At 40.1% G+C, this 16,881-nt stretch overlaps 2 protein-coding genes across 2 annotated transcripts; one reads left to right on the top strand and one right to left on the bottom strand.

Moving 5' to 3' along the window:
- Positions 1 to 670: 670 nt before the first annotated feature.
- Positions 671 to 8,954, bottom strand: fam114a2 (family with sequence similarity 114 member A2). Its single transcript, XM_079237074.1, has 13 exons — positions 8,732 to 8,954; positions 8,172 to 8,271; positions 7,665 to 7,766; positions 7,413 to 7,513; positions 5,562 to 5,696; positions 5,151 to 5,315; positions 4,840 to 4,963; positions 4,641 to 4,726; positions 3,930 to 4,076; positions 3,241 to 3,365; positions 3,092 to 3,164; positions 2,297 to 2,350; positions 671 to 1,711 (listed from the first exon to the last, which is right to left on the bottom strand). Exons 1-13 carry the CDS (start codon positions 8,951 to 8,953, stop codon positions 1,610 to 1,612), a joined length of 1,536 nt encoding a protein of 511 aa, XP_079093200.1. The 5' UTR covers position 8,954; the 3' UTR covers positions 671 to 1,609.
- A 2,321-nt stretch (positions 8,955 to 11,275) lies between these two features.
- On the top strand, positions 11,276 to 12,990 carry LOC306753891 (microfibrillar-associated protein 3-like; the record flags this gene model as incomplete). Its single annotated transcript, XM_079237805.1, has 2 exons — positions 11,276 to 11,504; positions 12,233 to 12,990. 2 exons carry the CDS (start codon positions 11,276 to 11,278, stop codon positions 12,988 to 12,990), a joined length of 987 nt encoding a protein of 328 aa, XP_079093931.1.
- Between the last annotated feature and the right edge of the window lie 3,891 nt (positions 12,991 to 16,881).

Raw genomic sequence — 16,881 nt, 5'->3', positions numbered from 1 at the left:
TTTTTATCATATTAGTGCTTTTACTTTTGACACTTTAAGTACATTTGACTTCAAAGTACTTTAAGTAAAAATGTAAGCATAAGAAGTGCTGTAAACACTTAAATTAAAGGACCTGAATACTTCCTCTACCACTTGACAAAGAAACAGTGCAGCCTGGTCACAATAAAGTATATGGATTGAGAACCAAACAAACAATACATGCATAATAGTATATAATATACACCATTACGTGGACACATGGACATTATACCCAAATGTAATTGTCAAATGAGTCAAAGCCTCCAGTCTTCTGGTTTCAGACTTACCACCAGAGCTGCTCCCATTCAACGCGGTTGAAAAAACACCCGGCTCGCAGTTGGATAGGAAGTCTGTTGTCAAATCAAACAGGAACGTCACACGTACAAACGCGCGCGCGCACACACACACACACACACACACACACACACACACACACACATTATTTTCTGTATGCATGATATCGCTCTTCATTGGAACTACTGGGTCCAAACCAGGAAACCACCCATAGATCAAAAGTACACTGAGGTATATGTCCTGCAACCATCAACACACAGGAGTTCAACCCATTATCCTATAGCAAATTGTATTTCTAATACACACTAAAACTAAATCTGTAATTTACACTCACACACACACACAAATCACAGGCCGATATGAAAGCCAATTTATTTGTAAACCATCTCAAATACTTGATGTACAGGGAAGTATATTGCTCGACACAACACACACAGCCGTCAGCAGTTCACCATCATAGAACTGAAGCTCATTGGCGAAAGAAGACGATCGCAGATAAAGACGGCAGATAAAGACGGCAGATGAAGACGCTCCTTTGATGATTAATGAACACCTTAAGTCTCATGAATAATGAAGTTCATGAGAATAAAGAGGGAGTCAAAAATGCAAGCATGTTATTAAACCGTGTTCATCTCTAAAAAACAGGCATCATTAGATCCACAATGCAGTAAACCAACTATGGCCAGCTTGCTCACGATTGGAGGACGAAGGTTGGCAAAAGCTAAAAGAACAATACTCTGTACATTGGGGATTTACATTGGGTAACACATGAACTGTATGCATAAAAGATTGAAGAGAAAAATAATTAAAATGATCTACATATCTTACTATTTATCATGGGACGCACCTTTTTCTAAAAACAAATTATGAAGACTAAATTGTTCTCTGGGGCAAAATTAAGAGCCATTGAAGTTGAGATGACCTTGTGCTGTCAGAGGGAAATAGTGTACATGATGGAATAAAAAGGAAGAACAAGAAGTTGCATTGGTTTGCCTTCGCTGGTCGATCCAGACCTCTTCAATACTCTACTTGTAATGAGTCTACTGGGCTCAACAATTAAACCAGCAATGCAACAAAAGTTAACACTGTTTGACAAAAAAACAAACACAAAAAACTAAACAAAAACAGACATTTTCCTCCCAGGTTTGAACTGATTATTTTTCTTCTTTCTTCTGAGCATGTACACAAGACATAATAAGAGCTGATGCAGACAATTCTCTCTCACACACAAAAAAAAGATGTGTCAGTTCTTCGCTGTGACGGAGTCCCAAACATCATGGCAGCGGTGGGCAGCGGGTCACTGCTCTGTGGATTCAGCTCTCCTCTGGATGTGGGAGATCTCCAGGATGGGCATCAGCAGCTGGAAGGCATCCTGGATGTACGACGCACTGTTGGATGCCTGCGAAGAAAGAGGATTCAACACGTAGTTCAGCATCATTCTGAAATGCTCGTATTCGTGCCTGTGACACAAATACAGACAATCCAACTGCAAAACATCTTCCGAAACATGATATTTAAGCTTTTCACAACCTTTTAAAAAAAAATTCAAGGAGAAAAGGGTCAGTGTCTTTAGACAGGATAGCAGAACACAGGCGTCTGCACTTGTGTCAACAAAATGACACTTCATTTCTGGGAAATGCTTTTAGCTTAAATTTAATATGATCTTTTTTGCTCTGCTATTTTATTGTATTGTATTTATTGAGTATTCTTCATAGTTAATATTTTGATGTTTACTCTGTAACTTTGCTTGCTGCTGCTACATGAATAAAGCATTTATCTACCTATCTTACAATAACCAATCTTGTGCACATGCAGATATATAGATACAAAATTCAAGAACTAGATACGAGAGGTGAAATCAACAAAACTGCATTTCATGGAGAGACTGACCCATTGTACATGCAATGGGATGGATACAGATCAAACAGGAACATTGATACTGAGTTACTGTGTGAACAGAATGATGTAGTGCCGTGACACAGACCTCTAAAAAGACTCCGGTTATCAGCGGGTTGAGGACATCTCCCTTCTTGTTTGACTGGAATAAACAAAAACGTTCAGATCAAATTACAGCTCAGCCCTCAGATGAATCAAACAGCGGCGGTGATAATGTGTCGAAATGGAGAAGAGCGGTTATGGAAAATGAAAGATTCTGAGGGACTCAAAGAGCAGCAGGTATTAAGAGTTCTGCTAAATGAGTATTGGCATTTTAACGTGTTTGTGAAAACAAACACAAGGATCAAATGAGGTAAAGATGATGAAACGCATCCCTGTGAACTCGAAATCAGGTTGTGGCTTCATAAATGTCCCATTGCCTCACTCTCACCGACATCGGCTCCACCGAGTGTTAAATCATGATGCTTCTTCTGAGAAACTCAAATACACAAAGTAAGTCGGGGGATTGTACTAAATTGAAGCAGGAGAGGTCGAGATAGACTTGACTTTTAATCCCTGTATTGGGGTCAAGCTCTGAAAACCCTGGATCCTACAATTCTCACACTGCAATTTGCTAGCAGCATAACACAAAACAAAAACATGTATTGCTTTAATGGTTAGCAGTTACATGATGATGATGAAAACAGTCATTCAAAGTATGATCCCATCAAGAGATTCTGTGATTTGGTTGGCAACAGTCTTAATAAACAACTGCCTTCAGGGATATACTGTATTCCCATGTATTCATATTTCCGTTCTTCTGTCACATTATGCATCAATGAAATATCTCATTGTGAAACCCCGCTGTTTGATATACAAGTCAGGTTAGAGTAATCACACTCACCCCGGCTGTTGTTAGGCAGGAGGTGAACTTCTTGGACAGCAGCGAGAGCTCTTTACACAGGAGGACAGTTAACCTGAGGACAGACGGACATGTGTTTGATTTCAGCACGGACGAAACGGAATTCACACAAAAACAACACGGCGCCTTACTGTGAGAGAACGCTGGCCTCCGTGCTGCCGCAGGAGAAGAGGGTCATCTCAGCCAGTTTGTGGAAAAGCTCGATGGATCGAGCCGTCAGCTCTGCCAGACTCCTGATGGCTGCGGCGTGAACCTCCTGATGAAATACAACACACACACACACACACACACACACACACACACACACACACACACACACACACACACACACACACACACACACACACACACACACACACACACACACTTAATATGGATTAGTCATTTGACGACCGATTATTATAATACTTTTTTTAAAAGTATTTATCAAGTCATAACACGAAAAGGAAATCTGCTTCCACATTGTCAAAGTGTCAAAATTTGCTACTTTTCTATATTCAATATTATTGTACGTTTAATATCTTTGGGTTTTGGACTGGCCGTCGGACAATCTAAGAGATTTGAAGACCTCGGGCTCTGGGAAATTGTGTCACTTCCACAATTATTTCATATGATCGATTTAACGGAAAAGATAATGTACAGAAAACATACGTTTGTAATCTTGCTTCATACTATGCTAATTAAAAAAAAGAAAAGGCAAAACCATGTTTGTGCTTCTTCCAAAACTGAAAAAATAAGCTATAAGCTCAACCTGTAAGTCTGACTGCAACCTGAAATGGATCTGTCGTCACGTGAAATACTGACGATATCGGCGGCATACCTCCACAGAAGGTGTTTTCTTAGCTTCTTCCTCGTTCTTCTCCTCCTCCTCCTCCTCCTTCTCCTTCTCCTCCTCCTCCTCCTCCTCCTCCCTTGTCGTTTCAGGTTTGCTCATGTCAGTGATCTGGCTGCAGATGCTTTTGCAGGCCTGTTGCAGGGCAGAGATCATGGCATTAAAATTACGCCGGATGGCTTTGGTTGTAAACCACCAGTTGACCACAGTAAACAAACAGAAAGGCACAATCTAATGGTGAAGTGGCGGCATTATATTTGACTGAATTTGCATGCCGTATACAGGACTGGGCGATAATTAAATGTGATAATTTTATGTCCTTCAATAGAATCATGTTGTGATTAAATCATACATAGAGATATTGTGATACAGAATTGATAATCACAAGCACATACTTACTCAAATTACTTAGACAATCTGATTATAAAGTAAAGTACTAAAGTGCTTTATCTCTGTAGATTTTAATCTACATTAATTACATTTCAATTATCAAGTATTTAATTCACAAAAGGACACAAAACCACATAAGGACGGTTCATTGAATTATCAGAAAAACTTCCTATATCATGATGTGTATTGTTACTGAGATATGAAATGGCCAATGTCGTGATAGAAGATTTTGGCTACATAGTTATTTGTTCCTAACGTAACAACAACACCACGACAAATTGCAACCTCACAGAACCGTGTCGTTGGTACCTTGCTGAGTTTGTTAGCTGTGACAGTGGCACCGAGACCTTCCAAGGCCTCCTCTAACTCCCTCTCAAACTCAGAGCCGTCTTCGTCTGGAATTAGAAACGTAAAAATGTATATTTTTCCAGGTGTTTACGTCACTTCTGACATTCCCGGCGCTGTATTCCTCTTTCAGTGCTGGCACACTTTTACAGAGATGTGCTACCTTTCTTTTCATCCACTTCCTCGTCATCAAACTCCACCAGGGAGAAAGAGTCCTTGATCAAATCCAGCTCCCCTCTGAGCTGAACCAGCTCCTCACCCGATAGCGTGGTCAGCACCGACTTCACCTACCAAAATAAAAATAAACACACACACACACACACACACACACACACACACACACACACACACACACACACACACACACACACACACACACACACACACACACACACTTGTGGGTTTTATCAGATCAAATTGAAATATGAGGCGTGAAAACAATCTATCAGCATGTCTTTGTGGCTGTCACCGTACCTTAGACTCACTCTCCCGAGACAGAATCTCCAGCGCCTCGAGGTGCGACAGACCCTGAAACTCATCAAACAGCATCCCGTAGTGAGCGACCGCCTTGTTCTCCGAATCGGAGAACTCTTTTTCCGCCGTCTGCAGCTCCTCTCGCTCCTTCGCCTCCCTCAACACCTACGAGACAGAGAGTTGAGAAGACGTCAGCTCCCTGTCAAAGACAGCCGGCAGTAAAACCCCGGTGTGAGACGGCTGAAGTGTATCGTATAAAGACAGGATGACGTCTCTGCCCTACCTCCTCCTCATCTTTGACAGGTGCTGAAGGTCAAGATTTCGGCTGCAAAATAGTCTAGTCCAGTATTTGTCACAAAATGAATATGTGGCGCTTTGAAAATGAGTGTTTGACCCCCCCGGTCTGCCCACCTGAGACAGAGTGGAGTTCCTGATCATCATTCCTTTGGTCTTCTTAAAGCCAGGATCTCCTTCTGCTATCACATCCATTGTCTTCTTCCCGATGAACTCCAGAGCATCCAGCCCGCCCGCTATCACCGTCTTCCCCTGTGATCGGATGGAAAATATAAAGTGCTTTGGAACGCCTGCTCTTGGCAAACAATTACCATGTAAGACAACATATTTAATGACTGAAGTAATGAGTTTTTACGAAGCTTAAGCCAACGTTACACTAACTTTTAAAAGGTTCTGTTGCTAGCTCGCTTCCTGCATCAAATTGGACAAATAAAGACACAGAAATCAGTGTTTCCCCTAGGTTTACAGCTTCAGGGGTGGGGAGAATAAAGAACATTGCAATCACTTTCAAGTAAACCATATCGCTCACACCAGATCACTGTGTTAGAAAAATGAAAATAAAGTTAAGCAAAAAAAAATAATATTGACTAGTAAATATCTTATTGTGGAAAACAATTAGCTATTTTTTGAAAAACAAAACCGAATGAGTGCAGATGTGTGAGCATCACGTTGTATCAGTATTTGTGGCTGCAGTGAGCTAATTTCCTCTACAACTCTTTATGAACGGGGTTGTAGATTTGATACGGCCTCTCAATTCATGCTCAATGTTGATCTGAGATCTGTTTTCTGATGAGAGATGCAACAGCAAAAAACACGACCTCATGGAGATCTCATAAAGACCTTCTTTTAGCAAAATGCCAAGAATCGGCGAGTCGTGCATGCGCAAGCGTAACCTGTTAACTGCATGCGGTAAACATTTAAAATCAGCATTTCCTCTTGCGCCCCACCTGTAATAAATACTGACTTAAAGGAAACATGGTGTTCATTTATTTTAATGACGACCACAAAGTGTGCAGGCTTTGTCACTGCAGTGTGTTTTTCGGGCTTTTGGAAGAATATTTCCAGAGCCTCTCGATATGGGAAGTCAGAAACGTCATTTATGGAGCTCCAGGCTGTTTGTCTTGACCTGCAAATACATGAACCATTAGGCTTTAAAAGTGATAGCTCGTAGCTTAAAATACTGATAGCTTAAAGCAGCAAATCCCATTGTGAAAAGCACGCAACATATTTTTCGTCACTCTCTGTCCACTGTGTGCTCTTCACCTGTGTGCAGCGCATCGGGGCGGAACTCCGCGGTGAGACACAGAACAGAGAAGTAGACGCCTCCATGTAGAGACGGAATTACATGCTGTGTGTAGATACGATCAGTTTGTTTAATAACATAACAATGTGTAGACCTGTTCTATAGGAAACTCAAATAACTTCTGTTATTTGGCGCTGTAGAAAAATTACAGGGGGGCGGGGGATTTCTGCAGGGGGGCACCCCGCCCCTCTGTTATAACGGTAGGGGAAACACTGGAAATATTTTCAAGAAAATATATACATGGTTCATTATTTTATGGTGAGGATGAAGAGTTGCTGCTACCTTGTGAACTAAAGACACATGTGAGAAATTCTAAAAGCTCTGACATCTTGTCAAAACTTGTTGCCGATAGAGTAAAAAGAACATATTTCCAATATGTCAGCCTGTTTTTATTTTTGGCAATGACTAAAACCCATAAGCCAATTCCATCCTCCTATGTTTCCAAAAGATCACAAATCACCAAAATTGCACGTAAGGCTTTTTTCAGTCGTGCTCATATGAACTCTCTTGCTTTTAAAAGATTAACCAATAGCAAACTGTCTTAAAACAATAATAAAACAATAGTGGAGAGAAACTAGTAAATTCAGTATCAATTCTCCACATGAGTTGTTTCCTACTTCATCCTTCCTGGGCACAGAAATAAAACAGAGGATATTCCTACTTACTGTGCTCTGGACGACGCTGGTGAGCGACGACAGCATCCCCATCGCACTTCCCAGCGCTGCCGATCCCTCGACTGCCGCTTTGTCTGTCTCGCTAGATTCAGCTTCAGGACGAGGAAACAAAGACAATACACATCGTTATACAAGGTCAACGCAATGTCCACAAAATGTATGATATATCACTGTGTAAAATCGATCCATGATGATTGGATTGGTCGACCCAGCGTTGCCACACAACATGTGGCTGTGCTTTACCGGGCTCCATCTGCTCTTCCTCAACTTGCGCCGAGACCTCGGTCGGACTGGGGATTCCCAGCGACGTCTCGGCCTTCTCTATCACCTGAGTGAGCCCTTGACCTGGACGGACAGAGGAGAAAAGAGAAGCATGTACGATGTTTCGAGGACGTTTTGTTGCAGTGAGGCGCGACAGTGTATTATTTAACAGGTGAAAAGAGAGAATGAGAAATACATTCAAATTATTTCTTGGACTATTCTTTGATTGATTGGTATAGTTGACAATGTCAACCACCACACAGTTACCTTGAAAATACTAAATTTAAGTTGAACAGATATTATATTTTACCGTCACATGACTTCAAGTATGTATTCTGAACTATTAAAGCTTGAGATCACACGTATAGCGTCACATGGCATGCTGCTTTGTTTCAAATGAAGATGCAGAACCGAGGCAAAGACAACGTTTGAGCACCTGAAGACCACCTTGCACATTGTAATCGGGTTAGTTAGGCGGTCCATACTCACCCACAGTGGCCACAGTCGCTGTTGCAGTGGACAGGATGGATTTGCCCCAGCTGCCCCAGTATCCCCAACCACCCTGAGACACAGTGGACTCAGTCGGCGTCTAAGAGAGAGGACACGAGGATGAGGACGGATAAGAAGGAGGTGAAAGAAAAGACAAGAGGGAGAGCAAGAAACGTGGGTTGTGAAGAATGACTGAGATAATAGAAAGCAAAGAAATGGCTTTTGTGACCTCGGGGAAAGTGAGTTCAAACAGCAGCTTGAATATATTTGCACTGGTAGCACCTGAATAGTGATGCAAGAGATCGTGTAAGGCCAGGAAGTCACTAGAGGATCAGTAAGATTTTTTTTGAGAGAGACAGGTTTGTCCAATAATATTAATGAATGTCAAGAACATCATACATTGACATAAAAGGGGCGCCAGGGGACAAAAGTACTACAATTGTACAATTGTAATACCAAGCTGTATTCAATGAAGTCTGAATACTTTTTTGCCACAGACGTTTTTCCCTTTTCAAAACATAACTTGCAGTTTTGTCTAGTACAAACAACGCTTATCTCACCACTGTCTTTGCTGGCTGCTCCTCTACTTTTGGCACTTCCTCAACTTCGGCCGCAGGTTTGACGTCTGGCCTCCTCCTGGCTTTCCTCGTCGGGGCCACGTCAGTCGAATTGTCAGGGGCGGACGGCGAGGAGCCATCGTCGGGCGTCTCTGCGGGAGAGGCATCCTGAATTTCCAGTGCCACCTCTTGAGCCTCCGCGACTGTTGCTTCACTGTCTGACATCTCGACGTCTTACTGCATGCCTTGATGTGACAGAGGATGTAAATATTACAGATCCAACAGAGCTTAGAACAAAAAAACAAAAAAGTTAATGCAGAGCTGGTTTGTATTGAAGTTAACTGAATATATTTGAAATTATTCTTCAACTGTTAGAGCGAAACATATCTGATATTCAACGCATTCATTCCAGGTGTTGACTTTCCTTCAAACTAGTGGTATCATACATTTCCCAGAATGCATTTCAAAACACAGGAAACAGCAGTTATCCACTCAGTTGTTTTTTATCTGTGCAGATTGGAGAGTTAGTTTAAAGTACAGTCTTGGCTTTCTGAAACCCGAACTATTATTGTATACTGTGTATAAAAGCAGGAATTGATATTATGACACATACACCATACATTCAGATTTGTAGATCACATTCTACTGGCATCATCGCACAGTAATATTAGTTTAGCGATAACTAATTGCTATGCACGCTTTAATGTGAGTTTATAGTAGTTTCAGTAAGCTAACGTCAATGACAGCATAGCGACAGGGCTAGCAGGAGCGTTTAGATGTTATTTTATTAACATACGCTACTCTAAAAATGATCAGCACACAACTTAATGTTAGTCGGGAACAAAACAAGATGACGTGACGCTACACTTTGTGTACAAACTCACCTTCTCCCCCTGTCAAAGTCTTGACGCTGTCAGTTAACGGGAGCCGAGCCGGCTAAGCTACCAGTTTCGTTCCCAAAAATCAACAACAATAGCGGGTTTATCTTCTTTCTTTCACCTTATAAACCCGAAAAGCCTTTTTAGTTTCCCAGTTAAGAGTTTAATGATTCAGGGTGTCTGGTTCTTTTTTGTCCACAGATTAGCCACGTCACATTTTGTTTTTACTGACCAGGTCCGACAGATAGCACAATTGAGAAATACTGGTTCCGATTAGCACCTTCAAAATAAAAGAATTATTTCAGAAAATGGAAGAGCTACAAAATAATATGTTGAACATTGTTTTTATTGCAACATGTACCAAGGCGTTTTCGTAGATTCTTTTTTTCAACAACTAGGGATATCTGAAATGTGTGTTGTATATTTTAGATTTGCCTGTTATTTGACTTTTCTCAAGGGTAAGCGGCATTACAATATTATTTTGGAAGGAAGGCCTTGTCATATTATTGGGCTAGCTCTGTGTTACACAATATACCTTGATTAATCTCGTTGCCAGTCAACTTCCGGACCACTGAAATTAAATAATTAAAATTTCCGGTACAAAAACAAGAACGAGAGGATGCTAATCTTACGTTTTTTGTTTATTTTTCATGTCTACTTTCAAGAGTTAAGAAATCCATCAATGTCTTTATTCTAGAAAAAAAAATGGCATTTTGAACTATTACAAAAATGTATATAATAATAAATATACAAATAAATATTATTCATCTCACAGTTGGATAGACCTTATTCAAATGTCTAATATCATTCATGAATCCAAATTGTTTGTGTACAGGCAGAAATAAAGAAATATTGTTTGAATCCTCAATACATTTAACTGGAAACATAAAAAACATTGGATCTCAAAACCAGACGAAAATATATTATCAAGAGCATCATATATTTTTTTTAACATCAACGATATTTAATTTAGCGCTGATTACGCACCCATACATCACCTACCTACACCTGTGTGGGAGAATTCAGAAGAAGCCACGCCCACTCACACGCACCTGCCCACCAGGAAGTGAGCGGAGTCGGACCGAGCGGAGCTTTGCTCAAACAAGCTGCGGCTGCATAACATACTAAAATAAAGTCGAAACGGAATATCTTCGAACAGAGAAGTTATAAAAACTGTTGGCCTCGATTTTTTTTGTTTGGTCGCCATCCGAGCAGGTGAGAGTCCATGGCTCGGGCTCTATTTGGGGTTTGTGGTTGAATTTGCTGTTTTGTCGGCTTTCTTGCCTTTGTAAAACGTGCTGGTTGGGCCTTCACCAATATTGTCATTGAAAAGTCAAAGGATCAAATCCAACACTATTTCAGCTAAAAATATATTTATGCTTTTCAAGAGAAACAAACGCAGACAATGAAAACATGGGTGTTAAACTTCAACAATAGTCAAAGGTATCTAGGAGTGGTAAGAAAAAATAAATAAAAATAAGACAACAATAGCAATAAACTTCCAAATGGAAAATGTGGTTTGAATTTCAAAGTAATCCATGAACCATATATGTCCTGAAGCGTCTCTCATCCTGTTGACTGTTGACTTTTGACTTTTCCTGTGTTGACTTTTCCTGTTTCGCAGGTTCGTCCCATCTAAATGTGAGCTGAAGCTGCAACTCCTCTCGACATGTCACCGTCTCAGAAACGCTGCCTGTCCCGCCTACTACTCGCGGTCCTGCTGCTCGGCGGCTGGACGGCAGACGGAGCTCTGAATGGGTCGGAGGCGGTGGCGTCCAGCATCCCCTCCATTGTGGTGAAGGAGGGATCCAGCACGCTGATCGAGTGCAACGTGACCGGAGGCTACGATGACATCAAGTGGTACAACTCTAAGGGACTTCTGCTGGGCGACGACACAAGTAGGAGAAGGCTATTCATATATATATATATATATATATATATATATATATATATATATATATATATATATATATATACATACATACATACATACATACATACATACATACATACATACACACACCCCAACACATTCATGTGTATATTTCTAAAACGAGGACACGGCCAAAAACCCTACAGGTCAACAACTAACTTCTAAACACTTTGATTTGGTGATTTTCAAATAAATAAATAAAACGCATCTAGAGTTACTTTTACATGTTATTTCATCAGCATTTAAATAACTATATTTGTATGTCAAATCTATTTATTGAAATTGTGTATTCAAACAAAGGTCATATGTTTAAAAAAAAAAGCATAGTTTTAACCCAGAGGCATAATGTCTCTACACTGTTCCCATGTCATGCATTGCTTGGCAATTGTGTTCATGAATCTGATTTATATATATATATATATATATATATATATATATATATATATATATATATATATATATATATATATATATATATATATATATTAAAACTGCTTTTATCTTATCCGGTTGTGTTTTGTGTGCTAATTTGATTCAATTGATATTAAGTAAGCCAACTGTGTTTTTGGGCTAGTGTAAATGTTTTTGATGCATTCCAAACTTAATGGAGGAGACGATGATGATGATGACTTTTTCCTGCTTTCCCAATTCTCAACTCCCATCTTTGCATTGCCTCGTGTGTTTTGACTCCAGGTGGGAAGTGGAACGTTGAGGAGAAGGGCGTCCTGAACATCACCACGGTCTCCTTCGAGGACCGCGGCCGCTACACCTGCGTCACCGACGGGGCCCAGAGCTACGCCGTGACGCTTCGCGTCGCCCACACCGACAGCGGCCTGGGCCTGTACTACGTCATCGTCTGCCTGGTGACCTTCACCATCATCATGATCCTCAATGTGGCGCGCCTCTGCATGGTCAGCAGCCACCTCAAGAAGACCGAGCGGGCCATCAACGAGTTCTTCCGCACCGAGGGCGCAGAGAAGCTGCAGAAGGCGTTCGAGGTCGCTAAGCGCATTCCCATCGTCACATCAGCCAAGACGCTGGAGCTCGCCAAGGTCACGCAGTTCAAGACCATGGAGTTCGCCCGGCACATGGAGGACCTGGCTCGGAGCGTCCCGCTACCGCCGCTCATCCTGAACTGCCGCGCGTCCACGGAGGAGGTCGCGGAGACGGGGCGGCCTCACCCCGCAGAGCAGGCCGGGCCGTCGGTGTCGAGGAGCAGGCAAGCTATCGGCCCTCCCTCCGCGGAGGGAACTGGGGAGGGAGAAAGGGAAGAGGGGTCCCAGGCGCTGCTGCCATCAAGTGGTGGGAACGGTGAAGGTGGAGGCGCCGATGTAAAAGTTTCCATCCACACGGTGTCCGAGAAGATGGACAACAAGGAGGATACGGACGCTGGGATGAGACTCCACGTGCCGGGCTCACGGACAAGTGTGTCCTATGAAAGCAACATATAGGCTATCTGACTCTGAAGCCCGTCAGAAGAAAGACACCTAATGTCTTGAGGAGAAAAAAAGAATTACAAAATGTGGGGTCAGAAAAGAAACCAAAACCTGTCGAAAGCAACAAAAAAGAAAATGGCTATCTTGCCTAAGTTGGCTTCTGAATGTCTTAGACCTGTTCTTCCTTTGAGACGGCGCCCTGGTGTCGGTCTCGGACATTATGGCTTAAGGTGTGGCGATCAAAAATATTAGTATTTGAATAGTCATCCTCCTTCTCCTTCCTGCATCTATTTTATCTTGCCTTGAATACATTTAATCTTTAGTTTTCATGTTGTGTGTGGTTGGGAATCTCTTAAACTTTCCATTCCGCGGGCACACAGCTGGTGGAGCAGCAGATTGTATAAGAGCTGATTTTCCTCGACACCATGTGCTGCCATCAAGTCAGCTTCCACAGAACAAAATATTGTCACGAAATATCCTCGTTCAGTTGTGTCGACTGCTTTCATGTCGCTGATTCCTGTCAATCTGTCACTCGCGGTGTGAAGTGGTGAGCTTTTGAAGTAATGCCTCAAAAACATGTCACTTCAGACGCGATTGATTTCTCCACGTCGCTTCATTTTGTTCGTCAGAATGGTGGATAATTACAGGTTAGCTTTTTCCTCCTGACTGACAGAAGTAAAGATAAAAATATATATACGAGCAATCCATGAAGTTTGAAGAATTATTTTCACCTTTCAAAAGCAGCTGAGTAAACGTGATTTATATTTAAATCATATGTCCTTTGTGATGGAAAATGTCGGAAATTGTGCGAATAAATCTGCAGGTGTAATTCATCATTATGTGTGCATGCCTGGAAAAGTCAGACTTTTTTCTTCTTTTCATACAGGTGATGCAACGTTTTTTTTTCCTCTGTATTACTAATTACATTTGTGAGCGTGGAACAGGAAATAGCGATTCATTTTTTACATCTGTGCACAGACCGTCCATAAGTAGGGGGAGGTGTCTAATGTCAGCGTGTCCATCACAACAGCTTCAGTTTCTTAATGGGATCTCAAGGAAGGCCAGACCTTCACACCTTTTGATCCCTTTACCAGTGACTCTTGTAATTTTGATGTTGACCCAGATTTACATTTTTTTTCATCACTTGATGTATCTAACCTCTGTAGTTTTTATGATGAAACTCAGTTTAATGATTTATGTGTTTCTCTACCTTGGAATACATTCTCTACTTTTCATCTGACTATAAGAAATCTTCCTTGCAATTATGACAAATTAATTTGTTATTTATCTTTACTTACGCATGATTTTTCAGTTATTTCTCTGTCAGAAACATGGCTTACTGAGGACTCAAGAGACTTCTTTAAAATACCAAAATACAACTCAGTTCACCATGTAAGGGGGAATAGACCTGGAGGTGGAGTATCTCTGTTTATTCATAGTGACTATGATTTCAAAATTAGGGATGATCTCACTTTGAAGTCAGAGAGGGATGAGGTGGAATCAGTTTTTTTTAGAGCTCTCTGGTGTCTGGTGGAAAGAATGTTATTGTGGGTGCTATGTATCACCCACCTGACCCTGTTACAAAGTTTTCAATGAAAGTCTGAGCTGTTCTCTTGACCTCATAGACAATGAGGATAAGGTTTGTTACATTTTAGACGATTTCAATATAAACCTTCTAAAAAATCGACTACATACTCCTACTGGGGATTTTCTTAATATCCTTTACTCTAGTTACGTTTTCCCTCTTATTCATAAAGCAACAGAAAATTCAGTGACTTTGATAACATCTTAACCAATTATTTGAGTGAAGGAACTAAATCTGGAGTCTTGTTTTCCGACTTGTCTGATCATTTTTCCGTGTTTCAATACTCTATAATTGAGATTAAGTGAGCTAAACTTACTAAGATAATGATGCAGAAAAGAATTATGAACAAATCAAATATTTCTAAATTTAATGATATTCTTACCAGTATATCATGGGAAGATTTTCAGAAGTTCATGAAAGTTATTAACCTTAGTGTCAATGATTGTTTTTCAATTTGTAGTTCCACCAAGAAAAGCAGTCAAGTTAGTAAACCCTGGTTCACAATACATTTACTGAAGTTACTTAAGAAAAAAAATAAACTGTACAGAAAATATCATTCAACTCCTACTCCTCTTACTCACGGTGCTTATAAATACTGTAGAAATAATTATACCCATACCATTACATCTGCAAAAAAGAAATATTTCAGTAAAACATTTCTGAAGTGTTCAAATAATATAAAAAGCATGTGGAAAGTAATACATCAGGTGCTGCAAAGAGAAAAGACTACCAAAGAGCTTCCTTCAGTCTTTTTGGATGGTGAGAATTCTATTGACAAGCCGTTTGATATCGCTCAAAAATTGAATGAATTCTTTGTAAACATTGGTCAGGATTTAGCAAACAATATTCCAGTTTGTCATGGGAATCCACTGGATTTTATTGCAACAAATGCCCCTATTATCTCTATTTTTATGCCCCCAGATATGCAAGAAATAAGTGATATAATTGACGATCTCAAAACATCTTCGGCTGGCCATGACAACATTTCGGCATTTCTTGTCAAACAGGTGAAACAGTCAATACTGCAGCCACTTGTTCACATCTTCACATTGTCTTTGAAAGCAGGTGTTGTGCCAGAAGATTTTAAAATTGCAAAAGTTATTCCTTTGTTTAAAGCGGAAAACCCATGTTGTTTCAACAACTATAGACCCATATCTATATTGCCTTGTTTTTCAAAAATACTAGAACAAATTGTACAAAAAAGGATATTGTTTCATATAGAGTCTAATTCAATTCTTTACAAACACCAGTATGGCTTCCATAAAAATCATTCAACATATATGGCTCTACTTTACCTTGTTGATAAAGTTATCTCTGCACTTGAAAATAATGCATTTGTTTGTAGTATTTTCATTGACCTTTCTAAAGCCTTTGACACAGTAAACCATAATATTCTATTGGAAAAGCTGTATAAATATGGATTTCAAGACGTTGCATACAAATGGTTAAAAAGTTATGTTGCCAACAGAAGACAGTTTGTTTGTGTTAAAGGTTGTTACTCAAACAAAGCTAGACTAATATGTGGGGTTCCACAGGGGTCCATTCTTGGTCCATTATTATTTCTACTTTATATTAATGATTCGTCCAATGTGTCAAAAAGTATTTTTCCGATAATGTTTGCAGATGACACGACTCTAGTTCTCTCTCATTCAAATTTAAATTCTCTGATTATGGAAGCTAATGCTGGTTTAACCGCCTATGCTACATGGTTTAAATTAAATAAGTTATCTTTGAATATCAAAAAATCAAATTGTATTATTTTCAGTGTTAAAAAATCGTACTTGAAGGATTTAACTAAAATTAAAATTGAATCTCTTGAGATGCCTCAAGTGTCATCTACAACATTTTTAGGAATTATCATTGATGAAAGTTTAAGTTGGAGTAAACATTGACTGTGTTAGTAGAAAAATAAACAAATCCATTGGAATTATAAGGAGGGTTAGACATCTTGTTTCTGTAAACTGTCTCCTTATTCTTTATTAAAGTTTAATTTATCCGTATCTCTCATATTGCAATATAGTTTGGGCAAGCACTTTTCCTACTTCTCTGAAAAAAATGTTGTTTCTCCAGAATCGTTTTGTTAGGATTGCAACAAGATCACAGTATCACATCTCAGCTGCTCCTTTATTTCACAAACTGCAGATTCTTACTATTTATAACATTACTATTTATTTAACTTGCATTTTCATGTATAAGACACTTTTAGGTGAAGGAAATATTCCTGATCATTTCAAGACCTTCTTCAAAGTCAGATTCATTCTCACTCAACTCGTCAATCTTCACATCTTCATCCTCCGAAATTACTGACTAGCAGAGGTCAA

The sequence above is a fragment of the Taurulus bubalis genome (assembly GCF_910589615.1).
Source record: "Taurulus bubalis genome assembly, chromosome: 2".
In the NCBI taxonomy this organism is placed as follows: domain Eukaryota; kingdom Metazoa; phylum Chordata; class Actinopteri; order Perciformes; family Cottidae; genus Taurulus; species Taurulus bubalis.
This window is presented reverse-complemented; position numbering and strand designations above follow the sequence as displayed.

Bases quoted from the DNA above. Each gene is read 5' to 3' on its own strand.
- fam114a2 (XM_079237074.1), bottom strand. From the start codon at position 8,953: ATGTCAGACAGTGAAGCAACAGTCGCGGAGGCTCAAGAGGTGGCACTG. The intron at 5,697-7,412 runs GTAAGTAGGAAT...ATCCGATCACAG, and splicing joins CCAGCGTCGTCCAGAGCACA to GGGAAGACGGTGATAGCGGG. The intron at 1,712-2,296 runs GTCTGTGTCACG...CTTTCTTCGCAG, and splicing joins TAACCGGAGTCTTTTTAGAG to GCATCCAACAGTGCGTCGTA.